This window comes from Sardina pilchardus, chromosome 4, assembly GCF_963854185.1.
Source record: "Sardina pilchardus chromosome 4, fSarPil1.1, whole genome shotgun sequence".
NCBI lineage: Eukaryota > Metazoa > Chordata > Actinopteri > Clupeiformes > Clupeidae > Sardina > Sardina pilchardus.
The window spans coordinates 38,806,409-38,825,724 of record NC_084997.1 but is presented as its reverse complement, the minus strand read 5'-3'; the positions used below and the strand labels follow the sequence as shown (position 1 = coordinate 38,825,724).

Sequence of the window (19,316 nt, the reverse complement as noted above, 5' to 3'; positions counted from 1 at the left end):
GTCGTAGCCTATTTATGTACGTAGGGCGCGTATGCCTACGTACGTTCATAGTTGTATATCTTATCTTCTATTTCATACATGGGCAACATACGGCCCGCAGGTCACAAGCGTAAGGTCCGTGAAAAAACAGCAGTCAAGCGCCTAGCATAGAGATAATGCACGCAAATCACCATCGTTGCTTTTATTTTGAAAGCGACTGCTATTTTACACCAATACGTCTGTGCGTGTGTGGATGCATACGACGTAAACACCCTCACCGATGTGCTGGTGAATAAAGTTTTGCGTCGATAAATGCAGTTGCCTTTACATCGGCGCAAAAACCCTCCGAGTTGTGTCTCCGGTGACAAACTATCTGAAATAAACGGATGAATCACAATACTGTTTACCATTAACAAAAAATTGAGCCGCCATCTGGCTAAGCCAGTTAGACTTTTTGCATCTAAAAATAATTATATCATATAGACACACGCGAAAAATAAACGATAGCCTATAAACGATTCCCACTGGATACACCACATCAGTATTGTGCTCGTTGCTACGATAGGCTACACAGGACTCAGTTGCATGTTCTGTAGACATGTAGTGGCAACTAGGGGTGTAAATCGGAGCCTTCATGCTGATTCGATACGATATCGATTTCCTAGGCCAGCGATTCGATTCTTTTCGATTATTTAGAATTCCCACCGATACGATTCGATTTTTACATGATATCTATTAAGTTAAAAAAATCTAGAAAAATAGAAATCATTTGCCTTTTATTGAGACTATGTCGTGGAAAAAACCACAGACTTTAACTTAACTTTAAATCTAACTTAGCACTCTGAACAAAAACCAGCGGAGAATGATCTGAGATGAGAAGTAGCCGCTTGTGGCCTTTATTCGCAGAGTCCTCCAAGACACACTCTGAACAAGCAGATTCTAAGTGTTGCCGAGCAGGAGTCACGAATGATGGATGCCCTCTGCAGCGGGATGTCCACGACCCAGGCCTTGGGGAGAAGGTGCACACGTTCTGAGGAGGCCCCCCTCGGGAGAGGGGTTTTAAGTGTCCCCACAACACCTCCTTTGTTTACTTCTAGCCAATACTGCCCAGGTGTCTTCCCATTATGTAAATAGGAGACCCTTGTCTTCCAATCAATATAAAAATGATATCATACGTGGGTGAGGCCACTTGGCCTGCCCTTAAATGATTTAATTACTCTACAGTAGGCCTGGGGCTACAATGGGCCTGGTTCCTGACCGGGGCATGACCGCTCAGCTGTGTGTGTGTCTGTGTGAGTGGCCACGTTTACATGATGTTTTTAATTCTGAATTAGTTTATTCAGAATTAAATAGATCGGAATTAAAATATTCTCCTTCGAGTTTACATGGAAATAATAATTCCGAATTGGCGTTTACATGGAACATACGTTAATTACGCTTTATTGTATTCTGCTGAACGTCTGGGGGTCGGGAAGGGTTCCGATTGGACAGGCGGCGCATGAACGTAGCCTAATAAGGTCTACCGGAAGAAAACAAACTTTAGCTGGCTAGCAACTTTTTTGTCATCTCGGGTTAACGTTACAGCATGGACAATAACATAATGAAAACGGGTTTCACAGTAACTCTGATAATAGGCCTACTATTTAGCCAGCTGCTCGAGAATATTGTCAAGCTTCACGTTTGCTAGCTGAGGAGGAGAAGACTGTCGGAGAAGGGGGGAAGAAGACGGAGCCGAATTAACCATGAAACGAGCATGCGCTTCTTCTTCCTCCTTGTACGAGCATGCGCCAAACAAACGGAATAAACTTTTAATCGGAATAAAGGTTTACATGATCAAGGAGGGGAGTTAATTCCGCTTTAACATCGGAATAAACCAACCACTTAAATCGGAATTAAGTTTAATTCGGAATAATCATTTTCAAGCGGAATAAGGGTTTACATGGTCTCTTTTAAAGCGGAATTAACTTTTATTCCGATTTAACTTGGTTTTATTCTGAATTAAAGCTCTCATGTAAACGCAGCATGTGTGTGTGTGTGTGTTAGGAGGCGTGTGCTAGGTGGTGTGTGTGTGCATGTGTGTGTGCATGAGTGTGTGTGTGTGTGTGTGTATGTATCATCCTTCTGCTCCTGCCCAGCAACACATGAGGCCTACAGTACATGAAAATTTACTACAAATACAGAAACAGTAGCCTATTCTATTCACATGATGTGTATGTTACAGAATAAACAGGGCCAAATTATCTTTCTACCAGCCACAAAACGTTTAGTGCAGTTTCTTCCTCCACACGCTGTGACATACTGTAGGCTACCTGCTGACTGTGAGATAACCTACAGATGGTACGGGTTGAGAATGCTCCTTTCTTTCCCGCACATCGGGACTCCCGAAGCATCGGGAAAACTGCAACCGCAAGGGGGCAACATAGACCGCCCTAATAATATGAAGGTTTGGCTCATGGAAAAACCCGAGGACACCGCGCTGGTGACAAGCGGAGAAAAGAGACATGACGCTCGGCATGTTAGATTGCAGTTGCAGAGTTTTCGAATGTTTACAGGTTACAGCCTACCTCACAGCTCTCTCACTCGACGTAGCCTATAACTCAGTCAGTCCAGCAGAGATGCTAGAGCAACGTTTTGGTCAATGGAGAGGGAGAGAAATGCTCCGCATATCCGTCTCATTTAATCATTAAAATGAAAGTGATGACTGGCGAAATTAATCAAACAACGTTTCAATAAACCATTGTTGAAATGAATGAAAATGGTTTTAGAAACCTATAGGCCTATCAGAAGGAAATAGCCTTCAATTCAACCTGAAATAGGCTACTCGAAAGGCAACCTTAGATTAATTCATGAATTCATTAGGCTACGGTTACAAGACCGCATTTCCGTGAATAGGCTATTATTGTCAATGTCAAGGCGAAGACGAAAGAGATGGACAAGATGGACATTTTGGCTACATTTACATGCTAGGAATACTTAGAAATGTGTATAGGCTATTTTAAAACGGAGGCATGTTCATTTTAAAGGGATAGTTCGGGTTTTAAGACACAAAGTTATATGGGTTCCCTGTCATGTTGTTGTGCATCAGCAATGACTTACCCCCCGACAGCGTCCTGTGAGCCGAGATCCAGCCGGTTTTTGATGCTGAAGAAAGTAGTCCGGCAAGTTTCTGGGGTCACGAAAGTAAAGTGTTTTTCTTCTCAAAACCATACGTGTTCAAAAGAGTGATATATTTGCACCACAAAAACGTTGTCCAGGAAAAATTCAAACCTCGTTATCTTGGCACTATTTTTCTCGATTCCTATCACTGCGCGCTACTGACAGCTGGACAACGTGTTGTGGTGCAAATATATCACTCTTTTCAACGCATATGGTTTTGAGAAGAAAAACACTTTACTTTCGTGACCCCAGAAACTTGCCGGACTACTTTCTTCAGCATTAAAAACGATCAAAAACCGGCTGGATCTCGGCTCACAGGATGCTGTCGGGGGGTAAGTCAGTGCTGATGCACAACGTTGCTGACAGGTAGTGTTGTTTTTGGCGGCCTGTTTTGGTTTTAGTTTTAGTCTAGTCTTTGTGTCAAGCTGTCATTTTAGTTTTTATCAGTTTTAGTCACGTTCATACTCTCTTAGTCTAGTCAAGTTTTAGTCGACTAAAAGTATGAGCATTTTAGTCTTATTTTCGTCTAGTTTTAGTTGACGAAAACTAATGACTTTTAGTCTTGTTTTAGTCAATGAAAATTGGATTTTAGCATCTTTTTATTAATGCAATTCTATTTTAAGGGGTTGTTCCTCCATAGACTGGGTAAGATGTTTTTAGTGGCAGGCACTATAGCACCAGCGAACTCTGAAACTATAGGACTGGATGAAATGTGCAGATAACGGTCTCCACTGATAAATATCACACTGGCTAACCTGGAAATGAGGTCCTATGTCCAAAATTCGGAACTACCCCTTTAATAGGAAATTATACATTTTGGTTAATTTTCATGGATTAAAAAATTACAAATATTACAGGTTAGGACATAGGCACTGAACATTGACAGTGGAATCAGGTATGTTACACAGAGTTTGGTCTCCCCCTGTCACCATGAAAGGACTATTTGGAATATTCTGTAGACCTGCTGTTCCTTTTCTGAGAACAATTTAACTTAAGATCAAGTTGTCCTTAGGTTATTGAATGCTGTAAATGTGGATGCTATTTCACCATTAACTAGGTAGCCTAAGCGTGGTTACACACAGTTGTCATCTTAATGCAGTGTTTTGTAGCCTATAAAACGCATTTCACGTTCATCACTCAGTTTTGGTAGGCTACAGGCCTATGCCTTGAGTGGTCGCTGCCCCTTTAAATGCGTGGAACTTTAAATTACGTTATAACTCCATGCTGATTTTGTTGATGAACAGCACCGTCTTTGATTCAGTTTTTCTACCGTTTAAATAAACGACACACGCGCACTTGTGTGGTTGGTAAGGAATAGTTTTCTTGCAATTCCCACACAACATTAGATAGCCTACTAAGCCAAGGTTCCATTAAAAATGTGTCTATGATTAGAACTTCGTTGCTGATCGGTGGAATAATGTTATTATTGTAGGCTATATGACAGCGCCAGCATCAGCTGGACAGAAGCTTAGGCTACACACTAATCAAATCTGCAGTTGCCTGTTAACATTTTCATCTCAATTAGATCTACATGTGGAGGTGAGATAAGTAGCCTAGTGCAAAGTTGAACTGAGAGAGTTGCCAATCTAACGGACTGAACGTAGCCTATATTTCTTAGCTTCTATTAGCGATAACGATAGGCTATACATCTACCGCTCCTTTGCTACATGATCAAATATGACCAGATGAGTGACAGAAGCACCGGATATGACCAACAGGCCCACGCGAGAAACGCTGGTCCTCTGGTATGATAATCAGACCATGCAACCTGATGCGCCCCTGAAGTGAGACGCAGGAAACAGAAATACTGCAAAATAATAACACGACTAAACGACACAAAATAATGTTATAACATTCCTGTCCTTCTAGTCTTTGAAAATGAAGAGAGATGTTAGCATGGTTTTTATTTTGTAAACCACATTTAGTCTCGTTTTTATTCGTCAACGATATTGCCTTATAAACGTAATTATAGTCATCGTCACATGGCCAGCATTTACGTTGCGTCTCGTCTCGTTATAGTCACGTGAAAAAAGTTCGTTGACGACGATATTTAGTCATAATTTACGTTGACGAAAGCAACACTACTGACAGGGAACCCATATAACTTTGTGTCTTAAAACCTGAACTATCCCTTTAACAGGCGACGCTGGGTAGCCTACATGTACCCAGCACTTGTTATCACAGATTTTGTCCCCACCACTTTTGACGACTGAAAATAAAATGTATTTAACAGAAATCTCTTTAATACATGCCTATGCTTGTCACTTTACTTATAACCGTAGGCTACATGCATGGAGAAGATCGCGCATTTTGTAACATTGTAACAATGGATGGTCAGATATGCGATAGGGCAGTGAGGGTGATTCATTGTAACCATCGACTAGGAGGCCTAGCTCCGCAATATAAGTTTCTAGCAACGTATGTATCGTATGCATGTTCATGTTGATTCAGAGATAGGCATAGACTACCATAGGCTGCTGGGCGTCAAGCTATATGACAGCATTTTATCATGTGGTAAATTAATAACTAACGTCAGTTTAACATGTCAGAACTTTTGATCGGCGTTTCAAGGCGCAACTGGTTGGAGCAGGTGTAAGGTACGCCAGCGATCGGGGTTCAAAAACCACTCGAAGAACCTCTCCGGAACTCATCAAGAGAAAAGCTGTCGTTTTATTAAAAAATGAAAGATTTTCTGTTTTGCGATTTTTTTTATGTTTGCGATGTCTGCTGAAAAGAAAATTTAATAGCCTATGTGAATTCGTGGTTCAGCGCACACTCACGCACATTTTTACATTGACATAGTGTCGGGCTCAGGTGTCTGTCGAGAGAGAAGAGGGAGAGGCAGTCGTCCTCAGTGCCACATATAGGTAGGCTATAATGTAGTGAACTGGAACAAGACAATTGCTCTTCATGAAATGGATCTCACAGACGGCTGTCGATTTTTAAATGTAGCCTAGGCCTACTACACCACTTGCGAAATCGGACGTGGCACAAAGCCTAATTATTAGGCTACTGGATTTAATATAGCAAATCCATGGACTTTGTTCATCCTATATATACAATAAGTGTAAAATCCGACAATCCAAAACGATAACGAGATCTCCCAGAAACGAAAAACAAGTTTGTTGAGTAGCCTAGTCCTTCCAACAATCTCAGCTTTTGCGTTTGATAGATAAAAGGCATCCTGTCCTGCTGTATTCCAATGAGAAAAAAAACATCCAAGGTATAGGGTCACGGTAATGCAGAATGCATGAATCTCTCTCTCTCTCTTTCTCTATCTCTCTCTCTCTCTATATATAAAGACCTGGCTTAACAAAGTTTTATGCCAGCTCCATACATAACAATAGCTGCCGCGCGCTCTCCCCGGCCTCCATTTAAACTAAGGGCAAACCCATTCATTCATGCCCCAAAAATTATTGTCAGTAAGGATAGGTCATATTACCAAATGGCGAACCTCGAAAATTATTTAGGATATAGAGCCGTGTCCATTACGCACTACAGTTATTTTTTAGGCTATTGTTTTATTTGAGTGTTTTTGTCTACCATGGCAAACATAGTTGAAACGTTCGCTCTAAACTTATGTATTTCCAATTGGCTTTCACAATCAGCTGCGCTGATGATCACCATGAAAACTTGCAATGTCTATACAGAACTGCTTTCACTTCCCCGAGTCGCGAACGCAACATGCACAACAATATACCGATATTTAGCAAACACATGTATTTCCAGCTCTCAAAACCGATGAGGTCCAGATCTCAGTGGCCTCGTAGCTGCCTACAGCCATGCATAGTAAGCCTAATGATAGCCTTGCCAAATAAGTCATCAGTCACACACCCCTAATCGCGGGGTTGACCTGTTCCTTTCACACTGAGCCCCGATGAAAACAACCTCCTTGGCGGAGATAATAATTAGGCCTATCAAATTAAAAGCACACTACGACAGGTATGTGTGATCACGCAACACAAGAGAGCATTTAGCGCAATTTAGTGCAATAAGACCAACTGAAAATGAAACCTGGCGTTTTTCTAGGCTGATTTGACATGGAACTACACTCTCATCTGGCGTACTAATCAAGGCAACTTGCAAACGTACCATAGGCGCAGTGATATCGTACTCAGCATCTGAAAATAGTCCCCATAGACAACAAGCAGTAGTAGTGCCAGTAGCTGCAAGTTGCCTTGATTATTACGCCAGATGAGAGTGTAGTTCCATGTCAAATCAGCCTAGAAAAACGCCAGGTTTCATTTTCAGTTGGTCTTATTGCACTTTCTAACTTGAGAGGAGACACGTTTTAAATGGGAAAATTACCAGAAATCTTAGTCACTTTTAAACATGAAGCTAGCAGGCGAGAAGCTAATGGTCTAATCCGATTCAATGATCTATGCTAGGCTGAAGCTAAAAGTTGTATCGCCAGACTCACAGAATGGCTGGATGAACGGGAACAAGGTAAATATCGATTGTTTTGCTCGAGGGAAGGTGGAAAATGAGTGTATTTCCAAAAATGGCGGAATATCCCTTTAAAGTGTCATTTGGTTGTAGGCTATACTGTATGTTTAGCGATTTCTTTGTGTGTTTTTCATTGTAGTGTGTGTGCATTGAGTAGTTCCTTAAAATACGGAACAAAGAGCGTCCCGTAGCCTATCTGTTCAATACGGAAGAAGACTAACTATTAGGCCTACCTATATATTTCTTATAACGAAACGCGAAGAAAAAATACGAGGACTGACCGTCTCGTTTCTCCGCGTTTCCCCCAATACCATGGCGACAAAGAGAAATAAATATGATTTGACATTTAAGCTGATTGCTGACAAATTTGCCACACAATTCCGGAGAAGCAGCGGACAGGAGCGCCACCACAAGCAAGCACTTCTAGCCCAAATTAACATGGCAACGTTGCCTATGACTAAAGTGTCTAAGTAGGCTAGTCCTACTAATATTACATTTGATTGGTAACATGTTTGTAGCGCGCCAGTTTACCCATCCCCTACATCAAAACAGCTTAGAATCAATCAAAGAATCAGCTGTGTCGGCGTTAGGCTGTAGGCGATTTTCTATAACCATTTTCATTCATTTCAACAATGGTTCATTGAAACGTCGTTTGAATAATTTCGCCAATCACCTTCATTGTAATGATTAAATGAGATTAAGGAGTCGACTATTGACGGATATGCGGTCTTCATCATTTTGAAATGCGGGATGAAACTTTCTGCCACCTGGTGGTTGTTTGGGTACATTGCCTTAGCCTCGAAAAAAATCGGCTTGACGGCCTGCGGGATCTCTTCGGGAGTCCCGCGGGAGAAGGTGCATTCTCAACCCGTACCCCACTGCAATACAAATTGTAGGCCCAATATATCTGCTATTGCATTGTTTCCCAAAGACTGGGTCGCGACCCACAGTTGGGTCGTGAAAGATTTTTTTGGGGTCGCCTTGTCACGATGTAGCCAATGCTTGATGAGAGCACTGACGTCTCAGATTGCGCAACCTTGCTGGTTTACGTTAGGTATGCGTGGGAAACTGTATTTATGGAGGACTAGTTGTGTTGCTTGAATATTCCTACGGGAAGAGCAGATATTTCGTGTCTTGAACGAATGTTTGTGGACTTGACTGGGGTAGTTGTGAGGACATAACGAGCGATGGGGCCGCAAACATGACAGAATTGTAACGAATAAGGAGGCAGCAGGCAAGGAGATTATGGAATCATTGTTTCATACACCAGGCATTGGCATGCAAGGGTATACCCCGACCTTGACAAAACACTTGGCGAAGTTATTTGCGTTGTAAACTTCATTAAGCCAAGCGCACTTACCAACCGGTTGATTATGCACAGACGTGGGAGCAGAACGCACACACTTATTGTTTCACAATGAAGTGCGCTGGTTGTCAAAAGGCAGAGTTTTGACCAGATGCTATGAACTTAGAAACAAAATCCATTAGTTCCTCATACTGAAAAAGACCGCTCTTGCCGAATTATTCACTGACGATTGGCTGCTCAAATTGTCTTATCTGGCCGATATCTTTTCATCGCTCAACGAACTAAATTTGAAATTACAGGGACGGCACGACAATGTTTTCCTTAATTAGAAAAAATGTCAGGCTTTCCAAAAGTCCTTGAAGTTGTGGCTTGCACGACTCAGATGGCCAGCCCGAGTCTGTTCCCCACTGTGTTTCCACACGTACTGTAAGAACATGATGTTGCGGCCACGCATGTGAAACACTAGTCTGCTCTGATTCTAACTCATCTCGCTGCGCTTATTGAGGATTTTGATCGCTATTTCCCAACAGAGAGATATGACATTCTGAATGACTCGAATTTGAGAGTCCCGAGTCTTTGCTTGAGCTGACGCTAGTCCTGCAGAAGTTGTTGCAACTCAGCTGTGTTCGCACAAAGACGCTATGGATCTGTGACCTTATCTTCATTCTGGATAAGCATTTCATCAGAATATCCTGTCCTCAACAGTATTGCTATGTTTATTCCTTTCACTACAACATGTACGAATTGGGATTGTCTGTGCTCACAAAAATGAAAACAAAGCACAGAAATAGACTGAATGCTGTGTTGCGCTGTCCTCCAGTGCCCCAGTTTTTCCAGTTAACCTATTAGCCTGTTTGATTTGCATTGAGCTCAATGAGCAGGTTAGAACAGGCTAATAGACTATTTGGAAAAAACACCATGCCAATCTCTAGCTATGGTGAAGGGTATGTGATGATGTGGGGCTATTTTAATTCCAAAGGCCAAGGGAAACTTATCAGGATGCATAGTATCCTGGGTCCATGAAATAGCTGGCCTTCAAAAAATAAAAATCTGCCCTCCTCTATGGGAATTTAACATAGGGGGGCAAATACTTATGACCACTGGCCTATTCTAAGGAAAACATGTATTTATTTAAGATACATTCTTCATTCACAAAGAACATTGGTGTCCTTAAAGGTTGGATTTTTACTCTTTTTTCAAATTAAGGCATGAAGGTCAATTTACAAAAGATGATTTTATATTCCTCTTTTTAGTCAACCTTAGCAAGGGGGCAAATACTTTTTCACAGCACTGTAGGTCTTCATTTTAATGTCCAAATGGGCTTACTGGATACCTTATTATTTTGCTGGGTCAATTGCAATGTTTTCCATTGTTTAAAACTTGAGTAGGCCTAGTACTAATTGTTCAGAGAGGCCTGATGATTACTCAGCCTGAGATGGCTTATTAAAAATGGCAATAAGTCTTTGAGTTCTGACATAATAATAAAACATTGCTTATAAAGTTAAATATCAATAAAATATCATCATAAATGTTCAAAAATGGTCAAATCCACCTTTATTTTGTGATTTACGAATAATGTCTGTTGACTTGGGTCGCGATGGCTTGTGACTTTTAAAATATGGGTCCCCAGGAAAAAAGTTTGGGAAACACTGTGCTATTGCATATGCATTTTGTGTGTAATCAATATTAGAAGATTAATTAGCAAAACGTTTAACTTTAGGTAATTTAAGTCATAGGCAGCTTTCACTGTATTTGTGATGTGAGATTAAAGTGTCTGTCACTTTAAGGACGTGAACTTGCGAAAACGTTCTGAAGTTGGAAAGATTTCCTGGCCGTGTCGTGGTCAAGGGGGCAGGCATATTCCCGGAAGTAGAAACACGAAATGAGCTGGTGATCAACGCTCTGCTAACTCCCTTGGACGGCCATAGATTTCAGATTTTTTTGCGATTCCATAACTTCATGTAACATGTGCCCTTTGTCTCCCTTATAGCTTCTGTGTATTCTATATAGGGTATCGAAGGCAAAATTAATTCACTTCTTCCCCGTATATTACATTGGTTTCCCGTAAAGAAGTATTTTAGCATGTCTGTTGTAGGGTAGCTAACGTTCGCCCGTAAAGTTTGGATAAGAAGCTGAGTGAGCCTGCACGAAAACCATGACGGAGAGTCATTCGCAAGATCAGTGAAAATGCGTGTAGCCTACGGTAGCCTACTGTTTGATATGGTAAAGCATTACCTAGAGGCAAGTACGCATAATAATAATATTAAAAAACGAACGTTAACAATTTCAGAGGTTTTCGATCTATCAGACGAGTTACAGAAGGCTAACGTCACAAAATGAGTTTGAGTCTGCGCAGTACGATGAACAGGAAACACATTTTTGTTTCAGCCCCCTCTCATTGAGAACGACGGAGTCTGTTTGTCCATTTCTTTTAGGTCTATGGTCGTGGTAGGCAGCCTATTATGTAGCGGTACAGGCTATGATAGTTGCAAGATGTCACTGTTACAAATAAATCAGTCCACAACTGGAGGACTTTTTGAATCTAAGGAACATGCTCAGCCAAGACAGTATGGGAAACGAACACAAATCATAATCTGAAGCATGTTTAACTAACGGGATAAACGTTTCCCCAAAACTTTAAATTGATTCGTTTGGACACTCGTTTCTCCAATTCCACTTCATCCTAATAACTGTTATTAAATAACACCTGCTACTCAGAACACAGAAATATTCAGAACACGTAGCCTAACTTGTAAAACGACACAGTAACTAAAACATGATTAAAATCAAGATTGAGGTCTCTAGAATGCATTGGCCAAATTGCATTGCGTATAATAATGATTGATTAGCGTCACTGTTAGCGTGCTCACTTGATCTGACGAATCCATCAGCTGTTTTCCACAGGGAAAAAACGTGTGCATCAGGTGAAGCTATGGTAGGCCTAACAGTGAGGGTCACTAAATGCAAAACGTAGTCCACCAACTTATGCGATGATGACAAAATTCGCAGCCTATAAACGCTTTCTTGCGGTGCTGAAAGTTTTCAGTAAAGCATGTCAACAATCAGCCTTTTAATTCTACTCGCCAATGCAGAATTTCACTCACATTTGGTGAGTGGCAGAGGGTGCCAATTTTAAACCCCTACTAGGCTATAAAGTAGAAGACAATAATGAGGATAGCGCTACCCGCAGATTAGGAGTAGGTAGTAGGCTACGCATACGAGCCTATACTGAAAATAGACGGAAAAATATTAAAATAAATATATTAATCGATTATCTTCCAGAGGTATCGATGCATTGAATCGTCGGCTGTAGAATCGATGCATCGATACAAATTGATTAATATTTACACCCCTAGTGGCAACTAAGGCCATTATCAGCCATGAAAACTTTGGCGGCTGCAGCAGCATTTAGGTTTTGGCTGAGCCAGCTAGCCAGCCACTAACTTCCTCAGCCAGCCGTTATTCTCAGAGCAAATGGCTTCGGGGTCTATACATAACACACTATCCATTGCAAACATGGGCCTATTCTGGGCGTATTCCCATGAATGTATGTCAACCACAATTTACAACGCGCTAGGTGGCGCTATAGAGTCCCTGAACCACACCCTAGGCCAGAGCTCTGTCTGCAGTAGGTATTCAGTACCCCACCACTCCTGCGCTGTAAATGATGTTGAGTATAGGGATGGAAGCAGTTAATCAACTATCGATTAATCGTCGACAATAATTTACTCGACTAAATTAAATTAATTGTAGGTTAATTAGGGCCCGAGGACCAAGGTGCAAGGCCCTATTGTTTTTGCTCAGATTATAATTAAAGCATTTTTTATCTTAGTCGGTGCCACGTTTGCCTTTTTTCCACCAATTTGGCATGCTCTAAAACTCTTGTTATTTGGCAGCTACATGTGGAATTGTTGTCGCTACTCAGATTTCGTTTTCATTTTATTTATGCAAACTACATTTGAGCTACCTTTGTGTATGAACTGCAATATAAATGAACTTGCTTTGTGTATGAAATGCTGTATAAATGAACTTACTTTATGAAATGCTATATAAATGTTATATAAATGAACTTGCCTTGTTTTGCAATGCACTCCTCCTCCCTCCTCCTCTCTCTCTCCTCACGTTGTCGTTCTTCCTCCAGAGTCTTCTTCAGTTTCTCCATCTCTCCTTTGTGTTGGGCTTCCAGTTTCTTTCTCTCTTCCTCTATGTTCTTCTTCCATTCTTCTTGCTCTCTTTTCCTTTCCTCACTCTTCTTTCTCTCCTGTTCCTCCTTTTGTTTAATGTCTATTTTGAGCTGTTGCTCTCTCTTTTTAAATCCATCCTCTCTCTGTATGGCCTCTCTCTCTTGAGTTTGTCTTTCTTGTTCAATTCTCTCTATCTCTGCTCTATAATTCACTTGCAGGTCTTTTTTCTCTCTCTCAAGTTTTCCTCTCTCCAGCTGTATTCTCTCCTTGTCTTTATTAAGTTTCTCGTAACGTTCACTCCAACTGTGTTCCTCTTCCTTTCTCCTCTTCTCTTCTTCATCTCTTTTCTTCCGTTCCTGTTGATTCTGTTTCTCCCATTCCTCTCGTTCTCTTGCTCTTTCTATTTGCATCTTTTCCTTCTGCTCTTCTTTCTCTTTCATTTCTGTTTTAAATCGCTGCTCTCTTTCCCTGAACTCTTCTTCTCTTCTTCTTTTCTCTTCATCTGCATTCTTTCTTTCCTGTTCCATTGTCTGCTTCATTCTCTCCATTTTGTCTTTATATTTGGCCTGAAGATCTTCCTTCTCCTTTCTCATGTCCTCCTTTTCTCTAATCAGTTCCTCCTCTCTCTCCTTCATCTTCATCTCTCTCTCTTCTTGGAGAGCCTTCTCCACCTGCTGGAACATCCTACTAGTGTAATAACCTCCTCCATTCACTGCCACCATGTAGTCGATCTTATCCAGGAGAGCAGAAACCTGAGCACGGTCTTTGGTCTCGTTGTTGTTGAGCACATGGTATCTATTACCACATTGTTCAGTAAGGATCATAAGAGAAGATCCAGGCTTTCCCAGGAACTCTTCCATGGGTGTATTCTTCAGATCATCTCCTCTGGTGAAGAGCACTATAGTGTACTTTATGGAGTTTTCACCAAACGTGCTTTGAATGATGTCTACTGCTTGTCTCTCTTCTGCAGTAAATCGCCCCACTTGTATCAGCAAGAGGAACACATGTGGACCTGGCAGCACCAGTGAGATGCAGTTTGTGATTTCTTTCTGGATGTCCTTATTATCAAGATCAGTATCAAACAACCCTGGAGTGTCAATCACAGTAATCTGCCTTCCACAGACTTCAGCTGAATGTCTCTGACACGTGCTAGTGACTGATTCAGCAGATGCTTTTGCTTTGAACGCTTCTCTGCCTAAGATGGTGTTTCCTGTCGAGCTCTTCCCAACTCCAGTCTTCCCCAGCAGCACTATCCGGAGACCATCGGAGCGCTCTCTCAGGCCTGAAACATAATAGGAAGATCGACTGTATCAGATTCATATAGTACAATGCTAATTGTGAGGCAATTTAATGGCATTAGTGCACAGACTGAATAAAAAATAAAAATGAGTTAAACTTTGAGCTAGTTCATGAAAAGTGAGAACTTGCACAACACTGACCTAGCCCTTTAACATTGTCTACCATTTGATTATACCACTGTATGTCTCCTTACCATTTGATTATACTACTGTATGTCTCCTTACCATTTGATTATACTACTGTATGTCTCCTTACCATTTGATTATACTACTGTATGTCTACCATTTGATTATACTACTGTATGTCTCCTTACCATTTGATTATACTACTGTATGTCTCATTACCATTTGATTATACTACTGTATGTCTCATTACCATTTGATTATACTACTGTATGTCTCCTTACCATTTGATTATACTACTGTATGTCTCCTTACCATTTGATTATACTACTGTATGTCTCATTACCATTTGATTATACTACTGTATGTCTCCTTACCATTTGATTATACTACTGTATGTCTCATTACCATTTGATTATACTACTGTATGTCTCCTTACCATTTGACTATACTACTGTATGTCTCCTTACCATTTGATTATACTACTGTATGTCTCCTTACCATTTGATTATACTACTGTACTGTATGTCTCCTTACCATTTGATTATACTACTGTATGTCTCATTACCATTTGATTATACTACTGTATGTCTCATTACCATTTGATTATACTACTGTATGTCTCCTTACCATTTGATTATACTACTGTATGTCTCCTTACCATTTGATTATACTACTGTATGTCTCCTTACCATTTGATTATACTACTGTATGTCTCCTTACCATTTGATTATACTACTGTATAGGGGCATTCACATACGTCGCTACTCGCCCATCGCTCCTCGCTTCTCGCCGAAATTCTACTCGCTGGCAGAAAAACAATAACTGCTGCCGGCGTCGGTTGCCATGGCTCCCCGCTAGTTTACTTCACTGCAAACATGTCCGTTAACTGTCAATCATCTCTATTCTACATTCTGATTTGGTACTCGCTTCACTCGCATCGCTGGAAGTTAAAATTATTTTAACTCCGTACCCGCCCACATCGCATCGCTAGTCCTCGCATCGCCTGTCCAGGCCACATTCAGCTAGAACACATTCACTTTACATTGACAGTTCTCGCTCAGAGATGGGCGAGTAGCGACGTATGTGAATGCAGCTTATGGCTACCATTTGATTATACTACTGTATGGCTACCATGTGATTATACTACTGTATGTCTCCTTACCATTTGTAAATCTCTTTGAGACCGGTTGGCTCTGACCATCATGACCATCCAGTATAGTGGACACACTAACGGTGTACTCTGTGTCCAGCTGCAGGCCAGTCAGGAGGAACTCAACACTGTCTGTGTGAACTGTGTTCAGACATTCCTCGTCTCTGAGCAGGTCCAGAAGGTAAGACACGTTGTCCACTCCGGCTGGCTTTGTCCACCTCACAGAGGCCGGTGTTGTCTGAAGGTCCACACAGAGATTCTCTGGCGCAGGTATTTCTGCAGCACACATAATTGAGTAAAGAGAGATGGGAAGAACTCAAAGTTTGCTCTGAAATGTAGAAAATCGTTAATTAAAAACAAAGATTAAGTAACACTTGTGTCTATAATGTGATACATCATTAACAGTGGTCATTGAGGTTCAGCACATCTATTTGGACTGGAGAATTATCAGAATTTAGTGACAGGACACCTCTGAGCATTTGTGTGGCTATACCTACAGTATAAAATCATGATTGTGTGATATTCCATGGCAAAATGCTAAGACTTTGAATATAATGAGCCTGACTCTAAATACAGTTTAAAAACACGAGGATACCAGACAGAGTAGCGTGACTCGCTTGCTTACCCATAACCTAGCAACCTACATTCTGCTGCTAATGTAATGTCCGTCACAACACACAAACGATTTATGAAATGATTAATGCAGATGTCACCTAAATGATTATAATCAAGTGACCTTAACACCACACATGTGAAATGTCCCACCTGTCTGAACAGATCTCTCCACGCATGTGCTCTGGCAGCCATCTTCTCTGAGGGTGGCCACAGTAAAGTGGTACTTCTGTCCTGGAAGTAGCCCTGTCACCTGCACCTTCAAGCGTTTCACTGTGAGACTGCGTTGCTTCAGGCCTCGTCTCCAGCTCACCCTGTAGCTGTGGGGTCTAGGAGCTCCCTCTGGTGGTGACCAGCTGACAGTAACTGAGTCTGGTGTCACTGAGGGGAACCGGATCTGTCCAGGTGGAGGAACATCTGGAGACACAGGAGACCTTTTAGTTTTCAGTATTTAGTGATTTCCTTTAATAATGACAAATGTAATATACATGAACTGTATTCAACATACATTCTTTGTTGATAGATGGCTTGTGGTGTATTCCTTGGGGATCCTGCAGTAACACATCATAATCACTGTGTTAATAAGAGTAATGGATCATATTCACTACAGGGTTCTCCTGCCCAGACTACTGATCTGCACCTGCCCACCTGCCCAGACTACTGATCTGCACCTGGTCTCTATCCGTGCCCACCTGCCCAGACTACTGATCTGCACCTGGTCTCTATCCGTGCCCACCTGCCCAGACTACTGATCTGCACCTGCCCACCTGCCCAGACTACTGATCTGCACCTGGTCTCTATCCGTGCCCACCTGCCCAGACTACTGATCTGCACCTGGTCTCTATCCGTGCCCACCTGCCCAGACTACTGATCTGCACCTGGTCTCTATCCGTGCCCACCTGCCCAGACTACTGATCTGCACCTGGTCTCTATCCGTGCCCACCTACCCAGACTACTGATCTGCACCTGCCCACCTGCCCAGACTACTGATCTGCACCTGGTCTCTATCCGTGCCCACCTGCCCAGACTACTGCTCTGCACCTGGTCTCTATCCGTGCCCACCTGCCCAGACTACTGATCTGCACCTGGTCTCTATCCGTGCCCACCTGCCCAGTGGCATCATGCCCGTGTAGCTGGAGGTCCTGCAGCTGGTGTCTCTGCAGGTCTGGATCACAGTAGTGCGGTCTGATGCAGCTCATACAGTAGGAGTCCATGCAGGTCAGGCAGCTCTTCACCGCTGGACTTAGACAAACATCACACAGCACCTGCTCAGCTGACACCCTGCATGGACAGAGATAGAAGATAGAAGAGTATACACTAATCCAACGAAACAAGGAAGTAACGCAGCGCCGCCATTACTGCGTGGCTGGCTGCTAAGAAATTAGCCCGTTGGTTACATAGACGGCTGTTGCAAAGGTTAGCTGTCATTAATACACGTCTTAATACCTTATGTTGTTAATAAATAACCTTCATCAGTACGTTTTGGCCACAGTCTGACATAATTTATCCAATGTTCCCTTTTCACCTGAAATTTTCTTTCATGAGCGGGATTTCTTGTTAGACATTCTCGACAGGATGCTTTCATTGAAAAGCACAGGCAAGTGTCACTTGTCACACTCGCAGTAATGGCGAAATTCAAGACGGCAGCGCCCATAAAGTTCGCGCTAGAATAGTGTATTGTATTTAAGCCATACTGTGTGAGTGGTAATATAAGGCTATACATCCATGGGTAAGGTTTGGCCGTAGGCTAATTCAGCTATTCAGGCCTTTAGTCATTTCATTTAAAATATTCCATTCTAATATTATTATATAAACACAGACATGTACATTGATATTCTGACGTTATAACTTATTTGTCTCTGGTGTTCTGTGGACTGTGACTGTGGGTAAGACATACAGGAATATGCTACCACATGACCGCTGCGCTCTTCAGGCAAACAAAGTCTAGCTCTGCCACTTATTTTAGTTGGTAGTCCTAGACCTAGTGGAACCACATAAAACATTACAGAAATACAACTGACAACTTATTCGTACTGAAAAAGAATATATGCGCACTTGAAAGTTTCTATTTATTTAACACAATAAAGAGATGAGTGTGATTTTGTCACTAAGCACGTCACAACCGACAACATCAACACGTTTCGGTTGTGACAGTTTCAGGTGTTAACGATGGCGTCGAGCATATGCGCGTTTGCAACGGTTTGCAACACGGTCTCACACCCAACTCGTCGAACGAGGACGCATGCCCTCAAGCCCCCTGGAAGCCGAAGGTGCCCATGCGTACTCGTTCGACGAGTTGGGTGTGAGACCGTGTTGTCTCCATAGCCAGAGCCCATCTAGGGAGAGCCGGTCCACTCGCTATTACAGTTTTTGCCCGTTGCTTGAACACATTTTGCAAAACTTCGCTTACCGTACCAAAACTCTACACACTAGTGAACATAACACAACACTAGGAAATAAACCTTTCACATGTATGTCAAATTGAAACTCTTCTATCAGTACCTAAACTCTGCAATCAAAACCCAACAATCCTTTGTCGAAATGTAACTCTGGTGACAAAATGAAACACACTTGCATCATATGCATACACTTGCAAATCAGGAGGAATACACTAGTCTACTTTATATAAAACATATTTGCTTGAATACATTTAGAAAAACTTCACTCATTGTGCCAAAACTCTAGCCTGGCAAGCCAAACTACACAGAAATGTATAGTCTGGGGTCGGACCATTCACAGAGTTGAAGCCTGTGGGTGGGATGAACAGTTGTCTTTCAAACTGCCTCTGCACGTAATAGGCCAGCATTTGTGACCAATCGTAGCCGGTTGGCAAAACGGCAACAGGGCTGCCAAGTTTCAGAAAATTGCAAGCGACAGTGAGATGCGTTCGTCGAACATTTGTTTGATTTGTTGACTCAAAGCGTGACACTTGGCAGCTCCGATTAGATTCGCTTTTTCAAGTGTGAACTTACCAAGACAGAGGCAAATAGATGTTATGTTACACAGCTCTGCAACAAGTATAGGACAATGATAGACGTAGCAGCCTTAACATTAACTTG

The 19,316-nt window shown here is 42.0% G+C and overlaps 1 protein-coding gene across 2 annotated transcripts in view; it reads right to left on the bottom strand.

Moving 5' to 3' along the window:
- Positions 1-19,316, bottom strand: part of LOC134079211 (uncharacterized) — a 36,163-nt gene that overhangs the window by 7,865 nt on the left and 8,982 nt on the right. For both annotated transcript variants that reach the window (XM_062535409.1, XM_062535410.1), the window contains 5 exons: positions 17,364-17,538; positions 16,766-16,808; positions 16,411-16,674; positions 15,658-15,921; positions 12,962-14,353 (listed from right to left, as the gene is read on the bottom strand). In XM_062535409.1, the coding sequence (XP_062391393.1) occupies positions 12,962-14,353; positions 15,658-15,921; positions 16,411-16,674; positions 16,766-16,808; positions 17,364-17,538 (2,138 nt within the window). The remainder of the gene's footprint in view (positions 1-12,961; positions 14,354-15,657; positions 15,922-16,410; positions 16,675-16,765; positions 16,809-17,363; positions 17,539-19,316) is intronic.